Below are 25,789 nucleotides of genomic sequence, written 5' to 3'. Positions count from 1 at the left end.
ATGTTATTGTTTCATTATGTTAGCCTTTATTCTTACCCCACCTTTCACATCCTCAGTCCTAATAGCACAGGTCTGTTCTTTCTCCCTTTGTGAAAAGGGTGATGATAATGGCATCCCTAAAGTCCGCTGATAATAGTGCAAATAAAAGATGCATCTAATGACAAAGTTTTATAAAATGCAAAAGAGTCCACTCCCTACTGCTCGTTAATGGGGTGCAAACTACTTATGCACTTTGAACTCAAGAGACAACAGCTGCAGTAAGTCAGGCACAAAAAAGTGGGTAATCAGAGAGAAAAACTGAGATATTTTAAAAGCAATTGAGAACTGAAATGACAAAGGATTAATTAGCACTGTCCCTTTCAATTTGGGATTGTTGTGCACAGGCATGTAGCGGGGGGGGGGGGGGGGCTTGAGGGGCTTCAGCTCCCCCCCGAAATTCTCAGAGTGGTCTGTGAGAAGGCCTTACATTTAGTATTTAAACTATTATGTTTATTCATATCATGATCTGATCACCATGCTCAATATATCCCATATGCATGGGGGTACTGGGATAACGATACAAAAGGTTTGCTAGGGTAGACCCTCTCCCGCTCAGACTCAGCCCTCCCTGCCCCCCCGAACCAAAATCCCAGCCCCTCCCAAAACAAAATCCTGGCTACAGGCCTAGTTGTGCATTATACTTTACCAGTGATCCTGTTAAAACCACAAAAGGTTTCAGAAGGCACCTTGATCATTGTCTTGAATCATTGATTAAAATGTTAAACTCAGTCAAAGAAGCACAAAAAATCAGTACAATAAGAAAGGCTTTGCAATGCCAAAAGTTATGTAATTGTTTCATGGAAATGTGCTCCAAGTTTTAGCTACTATGGTTCAGTCTCTTGTGCCGTCTGCCATAACTTCTGCCAAACTATAGTGCCAAACTCCAGGAACAGCCCCATTGACATTGCATTACAGTAATCTAACTATCAGAGATAGGAGATAGGTAATCTTATTTCAACAGTGATTACAATTGTTCAAGAACTCTCAGACTTTATTTTTCATGTCAGGAGCGACTTGAGAAATTGCAAGTCGCTTCTGATGTGAGAGAATTGGCCGTCTCCAGGGACGTTGCCCAGGGGACACCCGGATGTTTGATGTTTTATCATCTTTGTGGGAGGCTTCTCTCATGTCCCCTCATGGAGAGCTGGAACTGATAGAGTTCACCTGCTCTCCCTGGATTTGAACTGCTGACCTGTCCGTCAGCAGTCCTGCTTGCACAAGGGTTTAGCCCATTGCGCCACTGGGGGCTTCAACTTCCAGACTGAACATGGCTGATAAATATATGAATGTATGTTTCTCTAGTTTATGGTCATTGGGTATGGTGGTTCTTACAAAGTTTTTCTTAGTCTGTCCATTGCTGACTTTTAGATGTGGAAAGAGATGAAGACTGTTTAGTTTGGATGTTGTGAAATGACAATTACCTCCCTCCCTCCTTGTTTTTTCTCTCTCAGTCTCCACAGTTCATTGGGAGACGACAGAGCCTCATTGAAGATGCCAGAAAGGAGAGAGAGGCTGCTGCTGCAGCTGCTGCAGCATCCGCCTCTGAAACGGCTGAACCCACTGAAACAATTGTCTTTGAAGAAAAGGATGGGATGGCCATGTTAAACCTGCTATTCACACTCAAAGGAGCAAAGACTTCCCTGCCATCTCGAGCACTTAAAGTGTTTGAGGTGAGCGAGTGATGTTGTCTTTTTATCCAGGGAACATTTTACCATGAAAGGATGTATTCTAGTTGGTCACATGTTTCTAGATGCCTGACATAAACCTGAAGACCATCAGCCCATTTTCACTAAAGAATTCTAGTGCCATTACTCCATTTTAACTATCTGGGTTCCATCTTACAGAATTATAAGTTGGTGAGGTGCTAGAATTCTCTGGCTGAGAATTCAAAATGTTTCTTCCTAAATTGTCAATCCCAGGGTTCCATGAAATGAAACTTAGGCAGTTTAAGTGGAATAACATTGCTGTACTTCTATACGGTGGGCTCTTAGTATCCACTGATGTTTGGGCCTAGGACCCCTTGAGGATACCAAAATCTGTGGATGCTCAAGTCCCATTATATAATATGGTATAGTAAAATGGTGTCTCTTATATAAAATTGCAAATAGCTCAAATGAATTCTGAAGTCCCCCACTCCTAATATTTTTGTGCCATGGTTGGTTTGCCCAGACTTGAATATTCACCTGACTACTATTAGCTCGGATGGAATAGTTGTAGTTCTCATTGTGAAAACATTTTTTAAAAACCCACATATGATACAGGGAGCAAGAATCAAAAGTGATTTTTTTTTTTAAAAAAAAAATAAGAGACCATCTAATACAGTGGTTCTCAACCTGGCATCCCCTGATGTTTTTGACCTTCAACTCCTAGAAATCCTAAAAGCGGTAAACTGGCTGGGACATCTGGGAGTTGTAGGCCAAAAAAAAATCTGGGGACCCCAGGTTAAGAACCACTGATCAACACTGTTCCTCTGCAGTCTGTGAGTGGATGGAGGTGGGGGAGTTTGCTGTCGATTTAATAATAAGCCTCTACAAAAGAGATACGCTTGTGCATCTGTGAGAACAAAGGGTGCTGACCGCTCCATACTGTATTAAAAACCTTTCAGTGAGATTTGCAAGAGTTAAAAAGCTCTCTTGGTTTATTCTGAAGAGTGCTTAAGGAAAGCAAACACCAATGCATGCCTGGCGTCCACCATGAAAGATTCATTTCCCTGATCCCTCCGGCACTGCAGGTACAAGATATGAAAACAGACGGATGTAATGACATTTGCCTCATGATGAAATGGGCTGTGGGGAGGCTGGTTTCACTCTCCTGTTTTACATTACATACAACTCAAGCAAAGGTAATGCAATCAGATCTGTCAGATTAATGCTAAGGTATTGATTGTCGTAGAGGGTCAACGTTCTAGGGATGCATTAGAAAACAGGGTGCTAAATTGAATTTGTTTGTGACATTGCCTTCTGTCCTCGTTTGGTCCATCTATTGCAGCCTTCTCCCCTACTGAATCTCTAAACGGAAGCTAGATTAACCCTTTCAGAAATAGAAACACAGCACCTTTTTTAGCAGAGAGAGTAGGATGCCATCAAAATTTTTCACTGGAGTTAACCAATCCTTTTTGAGAAATAGTCAATAATGAAATGAAGATGGCCGGGATCACAGGGTTGTTGTGTGTTTTCCGGGCTGTGTGGCCATTTTCCAGAAGTATTCTCTCCTGACATTTCACCCACATCTATGGCAGGCATCCTAAGAGGTTGTGAGGTACCCCACAACCTCTGAGGATGCCTGCCATAGATGTGGGTGAAACGTCAGGAGAGAAGTCTTCTGGAATATGGCCATACAGCCTGGAAAACACACAACAACCCCATGAAATGAAGAGCTTGGAAGAGCTATTTTTGAAAATATTCCAGCTAGCATGGCATTAGTGAACCCCAAAACTGTCTAACGGTGCATCCTGCAAAAGATACACAGTATGAGCACTTATCCACAGATTCAATACCCAAGGTTTTACTTACCCATGCTCCAAAATAATTCACCTCTCCGAAGTATTTGTGGGCCTTTCTAAGTTCTCCAATGCAATTTTATGGAATTTTTCCAGATCATGTATATTCAAAATATATTCTTTATTATCCATGGCTTCGGGTATCCATGGGGGTCCTGGAATGTATATCCTAAAAATACATGGGTTACACTGTACTGTGTGTCATATTGAGGTTCTCAAGCCAGGTGACAGCAGGGGGATTCACAGGGCAGTATGGCGAATCTATAGAACAATGGGGGGAAATCACACACCCCCTCATCGCTTGCATTGTCCGCATCATCTACATGTCTGCTTTCCCCATCACACAGGGGAAAACATCACTGCCCAACTTCCCCTGTGCTGTCCCCGTTCTAACTAATGAGAACACAGGAAGCCTCCTGTGTTCTCTAGGCTTCTTCCTAGGATGTTTCCGGGACAGCACCAGAACAGAGCCCTTCCAGAGCCCATATGACATATGACATGGGGCTACTTCTGGCGTGGCTCAGTCCTGGAAACGTACTAAGACAGAGCTGAAAGCTAATGTGATGAGGTCCAATGTTTTGGTAAAGCTCTCTCTCTCTTTCCATGAATAATAATAATAATAATAATAATAATAATAATAATTTTATTTCCTACCTACCTTTCGTCGTGGCTCAAGATGGGTCACAGAAGAATTAAAACACATAAACATTTTAAAAATACCACAAATACACATATTTAAATGTATTTCTATAAAATACATATTAAAATACACAAAACAGAGGTTAAACAAAGGACACACATTTAATAATAATAATAATAATAATAATAATAATAATAATAATAATAATAATAATAATAATAATAATAGCATGGTCATGCAAAACAACAATCGCACTGGGAGGCCTTGGATGAGATGTTTGCTGGCTACATGTGCCAGAAAAACAAGCTTAGAATAAACCTTGTCTTGTAAATTACCTGTTTATTGAAAGTGTAAGATTTTTCTACAGGCAGTGTTTAATTCAGTTTTAGCTGAGGTCTCTTGTTGCTTTATTGTGAGTGATGGCTTCTCTATGTGTCTCTGTGTGTCTGTTTCTCAAGACTTTTGAGGCCAAAATACATCACTTAGAAACAAGACCCAGCAAGAAACTGCGAGAGGGGACCATTGATCTGGAATACTTTGTGCGATGTGAACTCCATAGCTCAGACCTGGGCACCCTCATCAGCTCTCTGAAACGGGTCTCTGAAGATGTAAGGAGTACAAAAGAAGACAAGAGTAAGAGTCTTGTAGCTTGGTTCATGATGACACTATGATATTTTATTTTTCCTCCTCCTGCTTTTATTTATTGTTGCTCTTTCTCCTCTCCTCCATCTCCTGCTAGTCTTTTTTTCTTTTGGAAAATGACCCGCTGCAACTTTTTCACCTCAAATGGCCAATCATGTCACCTGGGGGCACAACAGGCTATTTGATGTGCCTGGCTCATGGTGGTGGAAGGCTTTTTTTTTTTCAAAATGAATAACTTCCATGGGGTTGATGGGGAAGGGGAACCAATGGGACCTAAAATTTTGGGAGCAAAAGATGGAGTGCTGCTTGCATCCCCTAGTGACACAAAATGGGGGAGGAAGTTTTCAAAGTCAACCAAAGCCACTTTCCACGGACACATTGAATCTTGTCTCGTTTCTGAAGTTTTATACCAGAGTGTCCAATATTGGCCTAGAAGGATCAATGGTTTGATTACATATAAACAGTTTTCTGTGTTCCTAAGATCACAATGTCACTCGGGTGCAAACACCCTTCAAAACCAGGCATTCAAGGTATAGGCAGTTTGACGCTAACTTCTCTGCTAGGATAGAGAACATCAAACGTCTTTAATAGGCCATTGAATGCTCAGTTGCCATGTGGTGAAAGAAATGATGAAAGCCCAGATTAGTTGCTGTTTGATCTAGCATCTCAAGACAAAATAGGATCACCCCACAATGCCGAAATGTGTCCACACCTCCTAGAGTAACTCCAGTTTCAGATATTTGATGCTTACACCATAATATTTTTTCTATAATGTTATGAACCTTTCACATAAAGATTTACCATTTGTCTTTCTTTACAATGAAGTCAGAGTTGCATACGAGTAGGTTTGTAATGTGTAATAGCAAGTACTATATTTCTCAAAAATACTAACAGCAGGCAAATTTGGTTTGCATGTGTTTTACCACAGGAAATGTTACACAGTATGCTAAAGAAGTAGTTAAGCAAGCATTATGTAGCCCCTGCTTCTTGATTACATTAAAACTTACATGGGATATGATCACTATATCATTTATGTGCTGATAAAGTTATTTCTAATTCTCACTCAATTACCTCTTTCTTTCTTTTAGTTCATTGGTTTCCAAGAAAAATCTCTGAGCTAGATAGATGTCACCATTTGGTCACCAAGTTTGATCCTGATTTGGATCTGGATCATCCAGTGAGTGAATAACTCTGCTTTTCACAAATTTTCTTCCTTTAAATATTATTTTCTTCTCTATCTGAGTCCATTTTAGTTATTTCAGCAAGCTTGGATTTGCTGTTCTTCTGAATAAACCAGTAATGTAGTGGAGCTAGGGCTTACAGGATGGAAGTCCCAGGACTTTTTGATTAGCAGGGACTCTTGTTACCATCCTCAAGTTGTCCTGCTCTCTCCAAACTCAGTTTAACTTTTAAAAGTAGCCAAGTAGCTTTTACTAGCAATATATTACTATGTTGTTTTAAGCAGGGATAGTCAATTGTATCAGTGCCCAGCAATCCCACATACAGTAACTGTATTTTCCTCTGTATACCCTGTCAAAATGGAAAAAGGAAGTGCTGCTGTGTCACACTTTTGAGAGGGATTGCAGTGGAAAACAGAAGTATTTGGTGATAGTATGGGCTTCTAGAGTGCTTTTGGAGTTTTATTTTTTGTATGTTTTCACGCATTTGAGGTCTTTCTGTATGGTTTGGAGGTTAATAATTGTGCTGAAAATTGATTGGAAATTGTGTTGCTGTGTCTTTAAAAATGTTGGGGTTTGGGACTTTAGGGAACCAATGAAGGGCTTCAGGAGTCACAAAACTAGGGTCCAGAGGCCATGTGTGATTCATAGGCTGCAATTTGAGGATCCCTGTTGAAATGCAAATTACTTTATGATAGCTTGATTCTAAATATATACTCGTTAAGACCCATTCTTATTACAAAAGGCTTGCTGAAGGTGGCACATGATAAGGCATGATAAAGATAATGTAATTTCATTTCAGTATGAATTACATGAGTGTCATTGAAAGTCAGACTATTTACTACACAGGCCCGTAGCCAGGATTTTCTTTCGAGAGGGGCTGGGTTTTGGTTGGGGGGGGGGCTGAGTCTGAGCGGGAGAGAGTCTACCCTAGCAAACGTTTTGTATTGTTATCCCAATACCCCCATGCATATATTGAGCATGGTGATCAGATCATGGTATGAATAAACATAACAGTTTAAATAATAAATGTAAGACCTTCTCGCGGACCACCTTGAGAATTTCGGGGGGGGGGGGGTGAAGCCCCTCAAGCCCCCCCCCCCCGGCTACATGCCTGTTACTCCATTGTGCTCTAGCATTCCACATATGTGCATTCCAACCTCATGTGTATTCCAAGACCCTGTACATACACATAATAACCCCGTAGAATAGGCAGGCAATAGTCAAATGGAAATTATTAATCTAAATGAATTTAATGGTGAACCACAAACACAAACCTGCACGACTCTTACAAAAAGTCTAATGCATTAATCATTGCCCCACTTTTCACTATTTTGTGATATTAGATTATAGTTATAATTACAGTACTGATATTTGCATTATTATTCTTTCCTTTAGGATGTGTATATGGGTATTGGCATGAGAAGCACCTGCCATTTAAAATGTATTTCTGCTTCCTGGAATAGACTCAAGAAAGGAAGCAATAATTGCTTTTCTAGCAAGGAAATGTTATCCTTGCTTACCTTGGACAACCTACAACAACTATTGTCTATTAGGATTTTATTACTATTTAATGCCAAAATGTGAAATAATATTCTTGCTATGTTCTTTCCTTGAAGGGATTCTCTGACCAAGTGTATCGACAACGAAGGAAAATGATAGCAGAAATTGCCTTCCATTATAAGCAGTAAGACTTATTATATTGCCTAGTATTACTGGCTAAGATATCCACTTAATTTTCCTCTTTGTTCTGTTTTTCACCCATTGCTCGCTATTGGTACATCTCCTTCCCACTTTTCCATCATGTTTACAAAACTGCATAGTCACCCATTCCATGAAGCTATTACAGTCATTTCTTGAACATGGAGAAGCAACCAAAAAGTTAATTGTTGAGAGTAATACTTTCTGTGATATTTATAATATTTGTGATCTCTGTATGAAATAGATTTATAAAAGTAATGTGTGGGGTAGAAATTCCTTTGGCTTGCATTACAATGTGAATATATTTAATTCTCACTTTTCAATGTGAGAATGTCAATTAGATAGATTCTAATTCCATGTCTTCTACTGTGCAACATGAAAGGCAATTGTCCTTTGACAATTGCATTTTCCCCAAATAACAACAACAACAACAACAACAACAACAACAACAACTTTATTCTTGTATCCCACAATCATCTCCGCAAAGGGACTCGGGGTGGCTTAAGGTGCCTAAAAGCAGGACATGAGATAAAACACAATATAAAATACAATCGTGCAAAAAACATAAGCATGTAACAACAGCATAAAACTCAGAATAAAGCAGTGCTCACCTGTCAATGGCAATAGCTAATGTAAACATGACCAGGCTGTAAACAACAGGGCCAGGGAATCAGAGAAAGGACAGAACTGTAACCATGGGACGGTGGCATGGGATAATGTGCAAGGCTGCATAACAAATTCATAGATCAACTAAGTACTAGGCATTCTCAAAAACTTGTTTGAATAGATAGGTCTTCAGGTCCCTACGAAAGGAGAACAGTGTGGGGGGCTTGTCTAATCTCCCCGAGGAGGGCGTTCCAAAGCTGGAGGGCCACCACCAAGAAGGCCCTCTCCCTCGTCCCCACCAACTGTGCTTGTGACGTATGTGGGACCAAGATGAGGGCCTCCCCGTTAAATTTTAGAGCCTTTCCCGGTTCATAGGGGGGATGCAGTCGCAAAGATAGGCAGGACCAGAAACATTTAGGAATTTGTAGGTAATAACCTGCACTTTGAATTGGGACTGGAATTGGGAGCCAATGGAGTTGCTCTAGTAGGGGTATTGTGTGCTCCCTATAGCTAGCTTAATGCTGTTATGTAGTCACCAATAAAAATGAATAAATTGTTTATATTATGAGAAAATGTATAGAAACGTATTGATGCATTATAGCAGAGGAAATTGTTTGCAGTTAAATGCATTATTAGACAAAATTGCATACAAAACATATACTGGAGGAAACGTGCTTACAAAAACATGTATTTATGTCTAGTTGAACTTAAAATTAAATTGATGAGGACAAAACCAATGAAAATTAAAGCTATAACAATGAGAAAACAGGAGAAATCAAAAGTGGAAAATGAATTCATATTCAAGCAAAAAATTGCACATATAGAATCACATACAGCCAAATTTATTTATTTATTTCTCACATTTGTACCCCACCCTTCTCACCCTGAAGGGGACTCAGGGCAGCTTTACAACAGGCAACAATTCAATGCCAAGACATATATACCCGAAAATAAACAGTTACAATTAAAATCCATACAATTAAAACATCAGTTATTAAAACACCAGTTAAAATCATGCAAATGTGGATTATATGAACATACAGTAATTAATTCTTACAAAATTCCAATTTTGGAGTTTCCAGAAGTATCTAGATTTTATAGTCAAACTTCAAATTATATAATAAAAAATTCAAGTCTCCCCTTCCTCTTCCTTTTGTTGTCCTCTCTTCCCTTCTCCTCCTCTTCTCTCTCTTGCATTGTCTAGTTATAATTTGCATTTGTAATTTTAAATGCAAATGTTTTCTACATTCATTTGAGCTTTTTATACCATTCTATATACTGACTGTTCATATTCTATAAATAAGTTTTCTCCTTATTTAAATAAGTATTATTTTACTGCAGCCACCATGTGGAAATTTGTCATAATAAAGAGGATGAAAAATCCTTGGGAACAAGGATTTGTCTTGCATTTGAACTTAGTTAAACAATACTGACTTGTTCTGCAATATCAGTAACATTATACCTTTGCATATCTCCTTCTTGTCCTCTTGTTTTAAACTAAACTTGTATTCCTCTATCAGTGGTGACCCAATTCCTCGAGTGGAGTACACAGCAGAGGAGATCACAACCTGGTGAGCATGACTGTACCTTTCCTAGTTTTCACTGGACAAAATGCAAATCAAAAATTCAAGTGGGTTGTTTTTTTTTGCTATATCTGCACCTCAACATTTCCTAGGGATCTCTCAGTACATGGATTTGCTCCTGTTCACTTTGGATTTTACTAATTGCTACCCGTGAATGCAGGTGGGAACTTTTTACATCTTACTGTTCCAACCATTCTCATAGTAAAATCAAATAAGGTGTCTTCCTGACATACCAGAAATCTGGCTTCTTTCAGCAGAACTGAATATGGGGTGATTCCCACTGTCCATGTTTATGCACAAAATCTGTATCACACAACAGGAAGTGCAGAGATCTGAAGGCACCATGGGTGGGGAAAGAAGTCTCATAGTTGGAATGATCAGCTGCTATTTTGGTGAGGGGTTTAGATGAGAGTCATCTGCCTCAACTATGGCTGCAGATGGAGAGATCTGATTTTTCTCTGTGGTTGTACAGGAGGGAGGTGTACAGTACACTGAAAAGTCTATATCCCAGCCACGCCTGCAAAGAACACCTGGATGCTTTCCACCTGCTGGAGAGATACTGTGGTTACAGTGAAAACAATATCCCTCAGCTGGAGGATGTCTCTCGTTTCTTAAAAGGTGGGCACTTTTAGTTCCTAGAATGTTAGAGCTTCATTATGAACAGTGACAGAATTTCTCACACTAAGGAGCAAAATTTAAAAAGAGTCAGAGGGAAAATTCCCTGAAACAACAATAGAGAATCTGCAGAGAGTGAAGCTATACACATTCTAAAGGATTTAAGTGGTACTTATTGTACATATCTTGAGCTCATGTCTTCATTGGGGGTAAAATCCATAAAACAATATGATGACATATTGCACTTTAAATTACTGTAATATTTTGAACCATATTCCTTCAGAGCCTTGACACTGGGAGAATTCCCATACCACCCATTGCTACTGCAGAAGGAGCTGTCGTGTAATCAAAGAATAGATCCACCATCCCAAGGAATGGATCTACAGAAGAGAGTATTTACATATAATATCCTATAGAAAAACATGTTATTAGAAAAAAAAACCTTTATCATGCTTTGAGTCATGTCAATGTATAGTGACTATATATTTTTTAGAATTTTCATAGGCAAGGTATGCTAAGACAGCGGTTCTCAAACTGTCCCCCACTCCCCCCAAGGAAGGATGAGGCATTCCCCTGTGCTAAGCGATGGTTTTGCTTGTCCCTTTTTCTGATATATAGTGTACAGCACCTGGAATTTGCTATCTGTCTCCCATTCAAGTGCTAACTAGAGCTGTCTCTGCTTTGCTTTCAAGATCAGACAGGATATGGTGCCTTTGGGATATTTTAATGCTCTTTAAAGTACTTGCAAATTAATTTACTACACATTTCCAAAAGCAAACAAAGAGATTGTTACCAAATTGCTGTGGTTATGATCCTTCAAATTGACCTTGACTTATGGCAACCCTATCCTGGTGTTTTTTTTTTTTTTTGGCAAATTTTTCTCTTAGAAGATTTGCCATTGCCTTCCTCTCAGCTTGAGAGAGAGAGAGACTTGCCCAAGGTCATCTACGCAGTTTCCATGATTGAGCTGGAATTCAAATATTGGCCTACCAGAGTCCTCAGCCAACACTCAAACCACTATGCCACACTTCTATGCAAATAGAAAAATTATAGTAGCTATTAAAATGAACCATTCTAACTAGATCATATACTTAGTGATTTTGATAGAAACTGAAATATTGGAAAGGCTTTTTAAATTTCTTAAGTTTCTCTCCCTCTAGTCCATTTTTGAAGTAGATATTTGTTTTCTTAGTTGTGAACAATTATATAACCCATGCAATGTGGCTTGAATTATATAACCAAATAATCAAGGACAGGTCTGGTTTCTTTCAGAGAGAACTGGGTTTCAGCTCCGACCTGTAGCTGGTCTTCTTTCTGCTCGTGATTTTCTAGCCAGCTTGGCCTTCAGGGTGTTTCAGTGCACACAATACATTCGCCATGCCTCTTCTCCCATGCACTCTCCAGAACCGTGAGTACTGTCTTGTAGAAATGCCTCACATCAGCTATGCCATGTTGTTTGAGAACTAGAGTATCAAAGCTTGACTTGCTGTTTCAAACCCAACAGCTAACTGCTGGCCTTTCTTTCTGAACTGCAGGGACTGCTGCCATGAACTCCTGGGACATGTACCAATCTTGGCTGACCGGACTTTTGCACAGTTCTCTCAGGTGAGTAAGATGTGAATTGCCTTGTGCTGAAAGCACAGCCTGTGTCTCGATAGAAAATCTCTAGAACATTGTTGAAGTTCATTGAACCTTCTGAAGACAGATACCCTTCAGAATAGAAAATAATAACTTTATTGTCATTGCACATTATACATCAAAATTAAATGCTTTCCCAGCACACATAACAAAAACAACACACCCATCCCTCCACATTCCAACCACCATTGCACAGCCCTCAATGCCACACCAATGGAGTTCAATATAGTTACAGCTTTAGAATAAATGCTATCTCTCCATCTGTTTATCCTTGTCTTTGTCATTCTGTACCATCTGCTAGATGGTAACAAAAAAAAAAAAAGAATATGCTGGGTGAGATGGGTCCTTAAGAATGGTCTGAGCTTTCTTAAGGCTGTAGGACTTATAAAGTTCTTCCAAAGAGGGAAGAGGGCAACCAATGATTCTCTTTGCAGTAGTCATGACCCTTTGGAGTGCCTTCCTATCTGCCACTGTGCAGTTACCAAACCATCAGCAGATGCAGTAGTTTAGAACACTCTCTATAGCACAAAGGTAGAAAGTCACTAGCAGTTTTTCATTCAGTTGTTGGTTCCTTAGAAGTCTCAGATAGTACAATCTCTGCTGGGCCCTCTTCACCAATGCTGCCGTATGAGTGCCTCAGATCAGATCCTCCTTAACAGAGACACCCAGGAACTTAAAACTGGCCATACACTCTACTTGGTCTCCATTTGTGACCAAGGGCTGAATTTTTGGTCTATTCTTTCTGTAGTCCACTATGAGCTCCTTGGTCTTATTGATGTTAAGAACCAAGTTATTGTCCCTGCAACACAAGAACTGCCGATTCACCTCATCCCAATAGGTAAGAAAGGTGACAGGGAGGAATTAGGATGTATAAGTTGGGCAGCCTTCTCTAACCTGTAATTTGCAGATGCAGTCTAATATCGTTCTCATACCCTTCCAGCCAACATGGCTGTGAAGGAAAGTTGGGGGCCTTGCACATGACATAGTGATAGGTCTATGATTCAACTTTAACTGCCATGGTTCCATCATACTGATTCCTGGGATTTGCAGTTTAGAATGGCTAACAGAATTCTCAAGCAAACAATAAGATTCCATGCAATGCTTCCCTGGAGCCCTGGCAGGTAAAGTGTAATATAATGCTATTAACAGTATAGTGTGAAAGGATCCCTGGCTGTAGAAGGGGAGACTTGAAAAACTGCCAGTCACTTCTGGTGTGAGATAATTGGCCGTCTGCAAGGACGTTGCCCAGGGGAAGCCTGTGGGAAGCCTCTCTCATGTTCCTGCATGGGAGCTGACAGACGGGAGTTCACCCCGCTCCCTGGATTCAACCCGCAACCTTTTGGTCAGCAGTCCTGCCAGCACAAGGTTTAACCCATTGTGCCACTGGTGATGTATAGAATGCAGTTTTTGACTTTTCTTGCTGATACAGTTTTGAAGGACTGCAAGCCTGAGGGACCTGTGTAGGAATATGGAATGAAGAAATTTAGCACATAGCAGAAAGAAGGCTGTCCAGTGCTGTAGACATATTTAATTTTATACATTTTAATTCGCTTTTGATATGTGAAAGTAACTGCTCAAATGTGCCAGTTTCAATGAGCATGGGTGTGGCCAGAGAGAAAGAGGGGGTGATGTCAGCAAAGATGCCCAGATAAGGCCAGAACGTCTCTGGAGCTCTCTGGCTGTCTGCTGCATCAATGGTGAACAACATGGGTCCAATCCGTACCTTTTTTCCTAGACTAGGGGTGGACTAGAGATTCTTTGACAGAGAAATTTAGGTGCCATAGCAAATTCTAAACTCTATAATTATAAGGGATGGAAGCCATGGTCCTGCAGATCCATTCCAAATGTGTGAATCAGCATCTGTAGTAAAGTGCAAAATATGAATATAAAGTACAATGACCTTAATGGAATTCATCCAGCTGTGTTTATAGACAGTCTTATTCTTTTTGGTACTAGGACATTGGACTTGCATCTTTGGGAGCAACTGATGAGGAAATTGAAAAACTTTCAACAGTAGGTTCTATTACTTTTTTCGTTTTAATTCATTGACTCCAAGAATATATCTGTTTGTCTAGATTATAGCTGTATTTAATGTCTTACAGGCAACTGCTCCATCATCTCCCAAGTCTTGTTAGTTTGCTTTGTGACAATAGCTTAGAATAGCTGTATCTTAACAAGCAAGACAATAGTGTTGTATGTTAGGCAGTTTTCCTGAAAGAACTTGCCATGGGGATGTGAAAGTGGAAAAGTCCAGATAACAAAATCCCAACAATTTTGAATAACTGACTTTCTCTGAGATCTCATTCTCTTCCCAGCTTTATTGGTTCACAGTGGAGTTTGGCCTCTGCAAACAAAATGGAATGATCAAAGCCTATGGAGCTGGGCTCCTCTCTTCCTATGGAGAGCTGATAGTAAGTCTTCCTGGCATATTTCAGTCAGCAGTCATTCCAACTTCTGCTGTCCCTGTTATTTTAACTGTTAGGGATTTTTCAGAACTTGGAAGTAATTACTTGCTAGGTAATTAATTGTTATTTGAATAAGAAAGTTATAATTAAGTTATTTTACAGTTGTAACTTGATAAGGGATAGTTCCACTCTTCTTAAAGAGTAATGTTGTTAGTATAAACTTTTATAAACTTACACTTACTTCATCAGATATAAGTCTATGAAAGTTTATGCAACCAAGTTCTTCCTCTCAGTTTTAAAAGTACTACAAGGTCCTGATGCATACTGATCAGACTAATACAGCTAACACAACTCTGTCTTTAAATAATATATGTGTTTTGTAGTTCAGGTTAGTGGTAGCATTCAGGCTTTTTAATGCAATGCAATGCCACTATTTTAGTGACACCCCTCCACACACAAAATACTCTGAAATTTCCTGCAAGAAACCTTGTCTTTCTTTTATCCTTACATCCAGCACTCCTTGTCAGATGAGCCAGAGTTAAGAGACTTTGATCCTGAATCTACTGCTGTGCAGCCCTACCAAGACCAAACCTATCAGCCAGTTTATTTTGTATCAGAGAGCTTCAGTGATGCCAAAGCAAAACTCAGGTAAGATGCAGCTGGATGTATCAGCACACCAAAAGGGGTCTATGTGTTCTTTTAAGTACAGTTGAGAGACTTCATTGTTTTCCTTTTATATGAGAATATTCAACATTTGGAAGAAATAATTTTTAAAATTGTATTATTTTAGGATTTTTTTTAAATAGCATAGTAAAAATGATATAATTCTCCCATCTGGACAAAGGCATTAGTTCCTTAGCCCTTGTGCATTCAGTCATTTTTGAAATGGAGGCTGCCATCCTCTTTCCCCTGCACTGATGAGAGCTTTGACACCAGGTGCCTGCAGAGCTCAATGACAGCTCCTGGCTGTTGCGGGCCTCCATCCTAACATCAGTAGAGGACTTGTGGGACCTAGAAGGAGGAGGGGAGGGTTTCTCCCTGGTCATGCAAGGGTCTCTGCTGATGTCAGCATGGAACACCCAAATGGCCAGGAGTTCTCATGGACCTCTGTAGTCATCTCTAGCAGTAGCCCACACCTCACAATCCTGCTTTACCTGGCAGTAGCAGCTGCAAGTGATGGAAGTCTGTTCTCCTATTGACTCGGATGCAGCAGACTGCGCTTTCCATTGCCTCCTGCTGCTGATCTCTGGTACAACATTCAGAAGTAAAATCCCTTTCTCAGTTCTTAATTGCACCAGAGATGAGTCACAAGAGAGGATGAAAACTTTAGTCTGCTACAATCACAATCGACAAGCAGACTGTTACTTGCAGTAGCTGCCACTTAGTAAGGCAGGATTGAAAACCTTCACGATCTCTATCCAGCATACTACTGTCAATAGTTTTCAATTTATATTCATAGTCTCTATATATGCAATTGTTTAGGGACTGTATCCTGTATGACCATTACCTACTACATAGCACTGTAACAGTTCGACAAAGTGGATCCTAGCCAGAATCCCCCAAATCTTACTAACTTGTAAGCAGATGCTTAAATTGATGGGGGTCTCTTTCCCCTACTGGCAGCTGCCGGATGTTTCAAATCCCTCCTGTGAGCAATCTCCAGTAACAGAGGCAGGAAAAGTGCTCTTGTTAAAACTCACCCTCACACCAGAGATTGTATGTGGGAATGTCAGGAAGCTGCTTCTTGATCAGCAGGAAAGTAAAGCCATGTCAGTCACAGTGGCTGTTTACTAGTAAATGTGTTTGGGAGACTTTCACAATCCGTACGTGTCTCCTAAACTAGGGCTGCATAGCAACCATGAATATGTAGTGTAATTGTAGATTATGTATCCACTAGATGTGTGCATGTTTACATTTGCCTTGTAATTCAAATCAAAGTAGTTAAATTTTGTACTTACGAGTTGATCTCCAATACGTGGGCATGGCCTGCACCAAAAATTTCAAAACATACCCCATACTTTTTTGTTTCAGTTTTGTAAATCTCAGAAGGCTCCCAAAGTCAGTTTCCTTTTCAGCACAAGGAAGCAACACAAAGCCAAAAAGGCTGCCCTAGTGCCTTGCCTTTTCTCTAAATTAATGAAGTCTCAGCATTAGGAGCAGGAGAAAGTGGGAGCAGTGTTTGTTGGGAACAGCACAGAACTCTGAAAAATGTAGTTTGGGAAGGGAGGAGCTCTATGCCAGAGAATTCAAAAGGCCCCGTCCTAAACTACATTTCCCAGAATAATCAACATCACAAACCAGGATAGCAGAGAGAGAGATTTGTCCCTCCCTAACAGCAGTCAGTGAGAGTTTCAATGAATGGTTGAATCTGCAAAGAGGAGGCGTTAGTAAGTAAATTTCTGTGCTGGGCTGGAAAGAAATCCCTCAATTGATGGCCCCTATACTATAAGGGAAGTATATTAATTAGTTGAGAGGCTGGATGGCCATCTGTCAGTAGACTTTTGATGGTGTCCTTCTACCTGGAAGAAGGGGAGTTGAACGAGATGGCTGTTGGGCTCACTCCCCCAAATCTAGAATTCTATGAAAATGTAAAATTGGTTAACATTGGTTTCTATTGGTTAATATGAGAGACATTCAATGAGATAACTGTTGTGGCTTTTTTAAAAAAAACATTTTATCAAAACTTTTTTTAAAAAAATCCCTAAATTCAGTAAATGTGTGAATATTTCTGAAAGTTAGCAGAATGGTCCCCTGTTATCTCTTGCCATTGTGTAGAAAATTCAAGGAGATAGCTCTTGTAGTTTTTTTTAAAAAAATGTTGTTTATAAAAACTTCCCAAAAATCTGTGGATAAGTGAAACATTCTGAAATTTGGTGGTTAACAGTGGTAAATGTGTTCTACCATTGTAGCAAGATCCACTCGAATAGTTTTTAAAATGAATGGGAAAGGAGCCCCTGAAGTTTTCCCAATTATAGTAATTTATGCACGATTACTGTGATGAAATAGTAATGACATTTTGTTACTCTCGTTATGGTAACTTTTTTTGCTAACTATACTTTAGAAATACTTTAGAAATAAAATGACAGCACCCCCCAGTTTTGTAATAACGTTTGAATCTTTTTTAAATGGATCGCACATCTCTGGTATCCACAACTGCCAACAAAATTCTGGCCCTTATTTTTCACTTATGGCTAACTCCTGCAATTGGACAGATGTGTATCAGTAAAGTTACAATTCAAGGGAAAAGCCACTTTAAATATGATAGGAACTAGGAGTCAAATGTACAAATATAACTAGTGATTGACAGGATATGAACAATGGCAATGCCTCCCTCTTTTTTTGCTGTTGAATATGATTAATATTGCCACTAGAGGGTGCCATAACACAAGCCATGTGGAAGTAGCAGGCTGGCTAGTTAGAGATGTTCTTTTATTGTGTAACTTTATGAGTTCTGGTAGACCTTACCTGAATGTCTTAAAAAAGTCTCAAATGCACTTGCCCAAATTCATGACACCATTCTGCATAGTTTTTTCCTTCTTTTTGCCACTTCGTTGCCTTTCCTTCTCAGTCTAAAACACAAAGTAGCATTGGATTCCTGGCACCATTTCAGATGTTGTGGGATTGCCTTTCCCAGCATTCTTCACTATTGGCTATGCTGATCAGGGCTACTGGAAGTTGCAGAACAACCAAATCTAGAATGTCACATGATCTCCATGTTAGCCTTAGCCGTCTGCCCATGAGTGTTCTGAGAGAACTATAAGCCAACTATAATGTGTCACATGAATATTGTTACACTGGGCAGTTGTCATTTGTTTCCATTGTCAAGATGCTTTGGATAAAAGAAAACTGTGGTGTATTAGTAGAATATTAGTAGTAAAATATTTGTAGAATGTTTTAAAAGTATAGATATATTTTTCAAATGTTCTTAACAATCACAAGTTAAATCTGAGTTTTACTGAAAAATTATATATCAGACTTCCCAAGTGCTGCCTTCCTGGCATTTGTATTGCAGCTGCCATTATCTCCAGATAGAATAGTCTGTGGACAATGGTGATGGGATTTGTAGTCTTATTTATTTTATTTTATTTATTTTATTTACAACATTTATACCCCACCCTTCTCACTCAAGGGGACTCAGGGCGGCTTACAAAAATTGGCAGAATTTAATGCCCAAAATGCAATCATAAAAACAAAACAATATAAACAGATCCATTAATAACATTGTTAAAACACATTATAAAAACCTTTAAAACGTATATATAATTAATTCAATTCGTCCGAGATTCTCATGCTTCATCCTTAAATCAGGCCATGTCAACTTTGTCATTTACTCATCAAAAGCTTGGGCACATAACCATGTTTTCATGGCCCTTCTGAATCCCAGCAGGGTAGGAGCCTGTCGGATATCTCCAGGGAGGGCGTTCCACAGCCGGGGAGCCACCACCGAGAAAGCCCTGTCCCTCGTTCCCACCAGCCATGCCTGTGAGGCAGGTGGGACCGAGAGCAGGGCCTCTCCAGATGATCTTAGTGATCTTACTGGGAAGAGATACGTTCGGACAAGTAGATTGGGCCAGAACCGTTTAGGGCTTTATAGGTCAAAACCAGCACTTTGAATTGGGCTCGGTAGCATATCGGCAGCCAGTGGAGCTGGCTTAGCGGGGGGGGGGGGGGGGGTGCGCTCCCTGTAAGCTGCCCTGGTTATTAATCTGGCTGCCGCCTGTTGTACTAATTGGAGCTTCCGGGCCGTCTTCAAAGGCAACCCCACATAGAGGGGTTGCACTAGGGGATATCACACTGAGCTTTTGAGCCAACTCTAATTTAATATGAGCCCAGCCTGGATTTTTGTGGGGAGATTTATTTGTAGTGGGTTTGCCTCTAAGGCTGAGAGAGTGTGCCTTGCCCATGGCCATACTGTGGGATTCCATGGCTGAGTGGGGATATGAGCTCCGGTCTCCTGAAGTCCTGGGGTACATCAAACACTGTAGAATTAATTCAGTTTGATACCACGTTAACTTCCATGGCTCAATGAAGGGTCACCAAAAGAGAACTATCAAAATTCCATAGTATTAAGCCATGATCGTTAAAGCCATGTCAAAGTACGTTAATTCTTCTGTGTAGATACACACTTAACCCAACACTCAAACCACAACTCCATGCTAGCTCTCTATTCCTTCTGTCTACTAGCCCATTTGTGGTCACTACTTTTCATGTTTGAACTCTTGTCTTTCAGAGCCTATGCAGCACACATCAAGCGTCCCTTTTCCGTGAAGTATGATCCTTACACATACAGCATTGAGCTCCTAGACAGCCCCCAGAAGATCCATCACTCACTGGAGAATTTGCGTGATGAGCTTCACTCATTAATCGATGCCCTTAACATTATCAGCTAACACCTACATCTAGAAGACCTTTTCCTCATACAATATTCCTCTCCCCTCCTTCTCCTTTATGCTAATGTCTAGCACTGCTGTCGCAAAAACGGCCTACTTCTGTGGCTTCTTATCACGGCATCATTGGGACTAACAACATCCCTGTGGTTTTTGTAAGTTTGTGTTGCTTGCTAGCCATACACCCACAGCGGAGAGGGGGAGGCATGTTTAGTGACAGATTAGATGTGGTAGAAAAGGACAAGAGGCTGGTAAGCTTACTTTAGAGACCCATGTATGTCTTTTCTACTGTCTTGAAAGGGTATGGGCCATGCTTTCACAATGGAAAGGTGCTCTCTTTCTTTGGATTTCCCAGTTAAAGGAGGGGCAATGGATGAGTTTAGGAGGCCAGTCTTGTGCTTCTAGAACTGTCTGGAGCTCACATGTTCTGCCAAATAACCATGATCATTTTAAATATTAAAGAAACTGTCCTCTGCAAGCTATTAAAAATGAATTACTTTTCTGGAGTCCTCTAAAGAGGCAGCTCACCTTTTTTTTTTCTGGCCCAGAGAGTTTGAATTAAATGCTGCAAAAAAGCTTTGGAGGGACCAGAATCCAAAAATGCCTACTCTGCTGCCTTGTCATTGCACAGAAGTAACGCTGGACTCTCAAAGAGTATAGTGGTGTAGCACAAACTCTGATAAGTTTGGCCAAGTTGGTGAACTTGTAAGATGTGTTGGGTTGTTCTGCATTTATTCTTTGAGCACTTCCCCAGCTAGATACAAATTTCTAGCAGAAATTGTATTTTCTATATAAACAATGCTGTTTTCTGAATAGAATTTTTTTTCGCTCAAGAAAGAGCAGTTTTTTTCTGCTAAAAAGACCTCCCATATATATTTTTGTGTAGAATAAGGTGGTCTCCTGTCTTAAATTCTCCTTGTTGAGATCTTCTGATATTCCAGAACACCACCTAATTTTACCATCTCTGTGCACCAGCTAGTGAAGTAGAAAAATTCAATAAGACTTGTTGTATGCCTTCAAATCATTTCTGACTTATGGTGATCCTAAGCTGAGCCTATTATGGGGTTTTCTTGGCAGAATTTATTCAGAGGAGGCTTTCCTTGCTTTCCTTTGAGACTGAGAGAGTGTGAATTGCTCAAAGTCATTTAGTGGATTTCAATGGCCATGTGGGGATTTGAATCCTAGCCTCCTGGTGTCCTAGTCCAATAGTCAAACTACTATACCATATGGGTTTTTTAGTACGACTTTCTCCCTATTAAGTTTGTTTCAGCCAGCAAATTCCAATTGTACAAGAAAACAAAAGGAGAGCAGTATCAAATACGTAAGAGAGTGAAGTAATATTGTGTAACTCAACAAATTGAATTCTTGGGCCCCTGAGGAAAGATCTTCAACAAAATGATTGAGCAATTTAATATTTTGTTATTAAAGTTCCCTACATTTTGTAGTACCAGTTGAAATCTCTGTTTTTTTCTCCAGTCATTTTGCAGCAAACTCAATGTGACTTCATGGAAAGACCAAACAATCCTTTTATGAAGTCCTTATGGCAAGAATCAATCTTCTAACAATGTCATTTCAGTGAAAACAGAGCTACAAGCCCTAGTATGTTTGTTGACCCACAGAAAGATTCTGAGTATGAAATGAATTCTCAAAATTTCAATATAATGACTCAGAACAAGTTCCACATAACATCATATATCTGATTGGAACAATCTTTTCACCAATTTTAATCTCTTTGTCTGAGAAGAATTCTCTTAGGATGAAGCAAGCATTTGAAAAAAAAAGACCCTGGCTACAATTTTCTGTGTACTTTTTTAGTAGTGTCTTATAGAATCATAGAATAATAGAGTTGGAAGATACCACATGGGCTATCTAGTCCAACCTCCTGCCATGCAGGAAAAGCACAAAGTACCCCTCACAGACGGCCTCTCAACCTTCTCTTCTGCAGGCTAAGCATACCCAGAAGAGAAGGTAAGAAGAGACATGATAACCATGTATAAATATGTGAAAGGAAGGAAGAGGGAGCAGGTTTGTTTTCCACTGGACTGGAAACCAGGACTCAGAGCAGTGGGTTCAAATTACAGGAAAGGACATGGAATTTAGTTGAACTCAGTTACTATTAGCAAGCAATTGGTAGCACAATGTAGAGGTTTGAGTGATGGATTATGGCTCAGGAGACCAGGGTTCAAATTCCCATTTGGTCCATGAAAACCAACTGGCTGACCCTGAAACTTTCAGTCCCAGAAAAATTTATGATGCAGTCACCATAGGGTCACCATAAGTTGGAAATGACTAGAAGGCTTAGGCTACACATAATTTTTGTTGTTCAAATGTAACTCTATGGATTGGAATAATATTGGAGGCTGTTGCTACCAGAGTGCTTTTTTATACCAGTGCAAGGCAATTTTAGGAGTGGTGCACAGCAGTAGAAACCATTTCCAATGCCACATAACTCCCATTACTGTGGTGTCTGTGGCTATTTTATCCCTGCTGCTTTGCCTCCATCACCGCAGTCCCCAACTCCATCAGTAAAATTAGACTGGCCAAGATAATTGCAGCCTTAATTTTACTGGTTGAAAATTATGCTCAGATGTTTCGAGGCATCACAAAAGACAAAGAGACAATGAGGCCATGCATAGACTATAACCAGAAAAATAACTAAAACAGGCAATGTTACACGCTACTTAATTGTAGCACCATGACTCCTCTCTAACTGCTGGAATCAACATCTTGTGCCTCATTCTTCAACATTGTTCCAGAGGTACTTGTGCTTTAGAGAAGTCCTTTGGATAAAAGCATCCTGCCATTTCATGAAGGCTGCAAGGAAGCACTTCTTGTTAGCTTTCATGAAGACTGCCATGATACAAAAAATTGTGCTATGGCATTCTGCTCAGGGACTATCAAAAACTTAGAAGTTTTTCTGGAGCCACCAGTAAATAAAGCAATTCGTTCTAAAATCTCATCCATTAGAAGCAAGGGGAAAGATTCATTGGTCACTTGAGAAGTTAAGACAGAGATTATATTTTTGCAAAGGAAAGAAAGGTATATCCTTTATTTTGGTTACCCTTTTCATTTTTACTGAGAAGGAAATTAATAAAAACACCAGCTTGGATATATAATACAGTATTATCAGGAAGGGTATTTGAAGCTTCTTGGTCAGGGATAGATGTTTATTTTAAAATGGAAGAATTACCTCTGGCTAAATAAGTGGGAAGTCAGTGTTGAATTCTTCATTAACTACAAAGAAGTCTGGCTTATTATGGCATTTATGAAAAATTAAAAGTTCAGGTGTCATATTTGTCTTATGGCATTTGGCAGCACCATCTCAATAGAATGCATGTCAAAGGAGAAGTGCAAATATTCTGATATAGTTTGATTTACAGCATAAGAATTGTATAAACCAGTTATTTCCTCTTATCCTCTTAGTTTGTGATAATCATTGGTTACTAGTTAAACATACATTAAAAAAAAGAACTATCCAATGTTTGATGAGATGGACACAGGTGTCAAAATGGCACACCACCCTCTTTTGTGTTTATTTTCTTTCACAAAAAAGAAGAATGCATTGCTGAAACTATTTTCTAGTAGAAAAAAAGACAGAGATAACATTGGGACAACTTGAGGAGTCTACATTTGAAATGTCTATTTTATTATAATATGCCAATTGTCATGTTGAAAAAAACCATAGAGTTCTCAAAATAAAAAACTTAATCCAATTTTAGCATTTATTTTAGTACCAATCAATGAGAGAACAGCACATCATTTCTCTTGCAGAATCAGCAAGTGTTGTACTGACCATCCAGAAAAAGTCTACCTAAATAAATATGCCTTAAATTGTTAAACCTGCCAAATTAAGGGATCATTTGATGTCTATGGGGGAATGACTATTCGATATAATGGGTACTTCCAGGGCTTGGAAAAATTACTCTTTTAGGCAACAGTTCCCAGCATCCTCTAGCTAATATGGTCACTGGTCATGCTCACAGGAAGATTCTGGGAGTTGTCGGTCAAAAAAGTACAAATTGCCATTTGCTAGATGGCTAACAGTGCCTGTAAGGTCCAATGGTATGCTAGTGTTGGGCCAATATCCAATGGTTCAGTGTAGCAATGATGTTGAAGAGATGCCATGGAGAGATGGCTAAAGAATTAGGCCACTAGGTGAAATTCTTGAGTTGAAAAATTAGGCTCAAGAAGACCATAAAAAGAAGAAACACCAAGCCTTCTTTTCTGTCTGGCTTCAGTTTATTCATGATGTTTGGGTGCACAAAAGCCTCAAAGAATGGGTCTCAATGCTATTGCTGCTATTGCTGCCATCGCCCCTGCTGCTGCTGTGTGGCTGGATCTGTCTATCTTGCTGTATTATGATGGTATTTGTCTCTCAGTTGTGAGTCATGCTGCTGCTGAGACAGTAAGATTATTCATAATAAAGTTATATTTCTGGTCTAGCATTTGCACTTGTCTTCGTGGTCTTTTAAAGCTTTCTTCTCATTTTTTTTAAAAAAGTATTTACATTCCAGGGCAGGTCCCCTCCTCTATCTATCTAGCTACCTACCTACCTACCTATTTATCTATCTATCTAGGCCACCGGTGGTGCATTGGGTTAAACCACTGAGCTGCTGTACTTGCTGACCGAAAGGTCGGCGATTTGAATCCAAGGAGTGGGATGAGCTCCCGCTATTAGATCCAGCTTCTGCCAACCTAGCAGCTTGAAAACATGCAAATGTGAGTAGATCAATAGGTACTGCTTCAGTGGGAAAGTAGCGGTGCTCCATGCAGTCATGCCGGCCACATGACCTAGGAGGTGTCTACAGACAACGTTGGTTCTTCGGCTTAGAAATGGAGATAAGCACCAACCCCCAGAGTTGGACATGCCTAGACTTAATGTCAGGAGAAACCTTTACTTATTTATCTATCTATCACACAATATATCAACTGCATGCAGTTCTGTTATTCTTGAATAGTCCTCTATCCATGGATTTCTTTAGCCGAAGAAGTGCACTGAGGACCTTTAGCAAGGTTTTCCCCAGTAATTTGGCCTCAAGTCTTATACTTCTTCAGAGTCAACATCTTGAATTGTCCCTGGAAGCAGATTGGTAGTAAGAAAAGGTCTCATTTATGAGTGTTTCATCTTTTGTTTGTTTGTTTATGGTGTGCCTTTCTCTCAGAATTGTAGTTATTACCAGGAAGTTGCATGCTTCCTGTAGTCAGCCACAGTCAACAGTCTGGATGCAGCCTTCTGTATTGGTAGCACTTCAAAAGCAATCCCCTTTCGAGCACATTACAGTAGTGGTCATATGTCACTGTAGTGCTTCCAGAAACAGGTACCTTTGGTACAAATGCACTGCTGGACACCACCAAAAAGCTTGGCTCAGAAGAGAACTGAATATAAAAGTATACTTCAACTAGAAACATGAGTCCTTGAAGGAAATGTTATCCATCCAACACAGGTTGTATCCTTATTTCCTGAAGTATGTTTTGGCTGCTCTGGAGCAACATTCTCTTGATCAGATTAAGCTCTGATGCAATTTCCTTCATCCAGCATATTGAATTTAAATGGAAAGGAGTCATTGCTGCTCAGATGAAAAAAATGCAAACTGAAACAAAATGTGGATGGTTTTAAATTGGTCATATGTAGTGTTGGATCTGAGGCAGGTGCATGTCTCAGAATATACTAAGTAATAAAATGAAGTTCTGGAGCACATGTAATGTACATGCTTGTCAAAAGCAGCCACATATACATATTACAAGTAAGGTTGTCACAGGCCCCAGCTACCCTGCCATATAAGTTCTGTAGGTTTGTTCTTAAGTTGAATTTTTTTGTAAGCCGGAACAGGTGCATTTTAAAGAGTAACACCAGAC

The 25,789-nt window shown here is 39.8% G+C and overlaps 1 protein-coding gene across 1 annotated transcript in view; it reads left to right on the top strand.

The window, feature by feature from the left end:
* Nucleotides 1-24,378, top strand: part of th (tyrosine hydroxylase) — a 29,805-nt gene extending 5,427 nt beyond the window's left edge. Inside the window, exons 2-13 of the mRNA XM_062967644.1 lie at nucleotides 1,491-1,709; nucleotides 4,637-4,811; nucleotides 5,909-5,997; nucleotides 7,618-7,685; nucleotides 9,826-9,876; nucleotides 10,361-10,506; nucleotides 11,776-11,911; nucleotides 12,039-12,108; nucleotides 14,098-14,154; nucleotides 14,457-14,552; nucleotides 15,061-15,194; nucleotides 19,777-24,378. Of these exons, the coding sequence (XP_062823714.1) occupies nucleotides 1,491-1,709; nucleotides 4,637-4,811; nucleotides 5,909-5,997; nucleotides 7,618-7,685; nucleotides 9,826-9,876; nucleotides 10,361-10,506; nucleotides 11,776-11,911; nucleotides 12,039-12,108; nucleotides 14,098-14,154; nucleotides 14,457-14,552; nucleotides 15,061-15,194; nucleotides 19,777-19,936 (1,401 nt within the window). The 3' untranslated portion in view covers nucleotides 19,937-24,378. The remainder of the gene's footprint in view (nucleotides 1-1,490; nucleotides 1,710-4,636; nucleotides 4,812-5,908; nucleotides 5,998-7,617; nucleotides 7,686-9,825; nucleotides 9,877-10,360; nucleotides 10,507-11,775; nucleotides 11,912-12,038; nucleotides 12,109-14,097; nucleotides 14,155-14,456; nucleotides 14,553-15,060; nucleotides 15,195-19,776) is intronic.
* Nucleotides 24,379-25,789: the final 1,411 nt, after the last annotated feature.

This window comes from Anolis carolinensis, chromosome 1 (assembly GCF_035594765.1).
Source record: "Anolis carolinensis isolate JA03-04 chromosome 1, rAnoCar3.1.pri, whole genome shotgun sequence".
Lineage (NCBI taxonomy): Eukaryota > Metazoa > Chordata > Lepidosauria > Squamata > Dactyloidae > Anolis > Anolis carolinensis.
The sequence above is the reverse complement of the archived record's forward strand: the minus strand, read 5'-3'. Positions and strand labels throughout refer to the sequence as shown.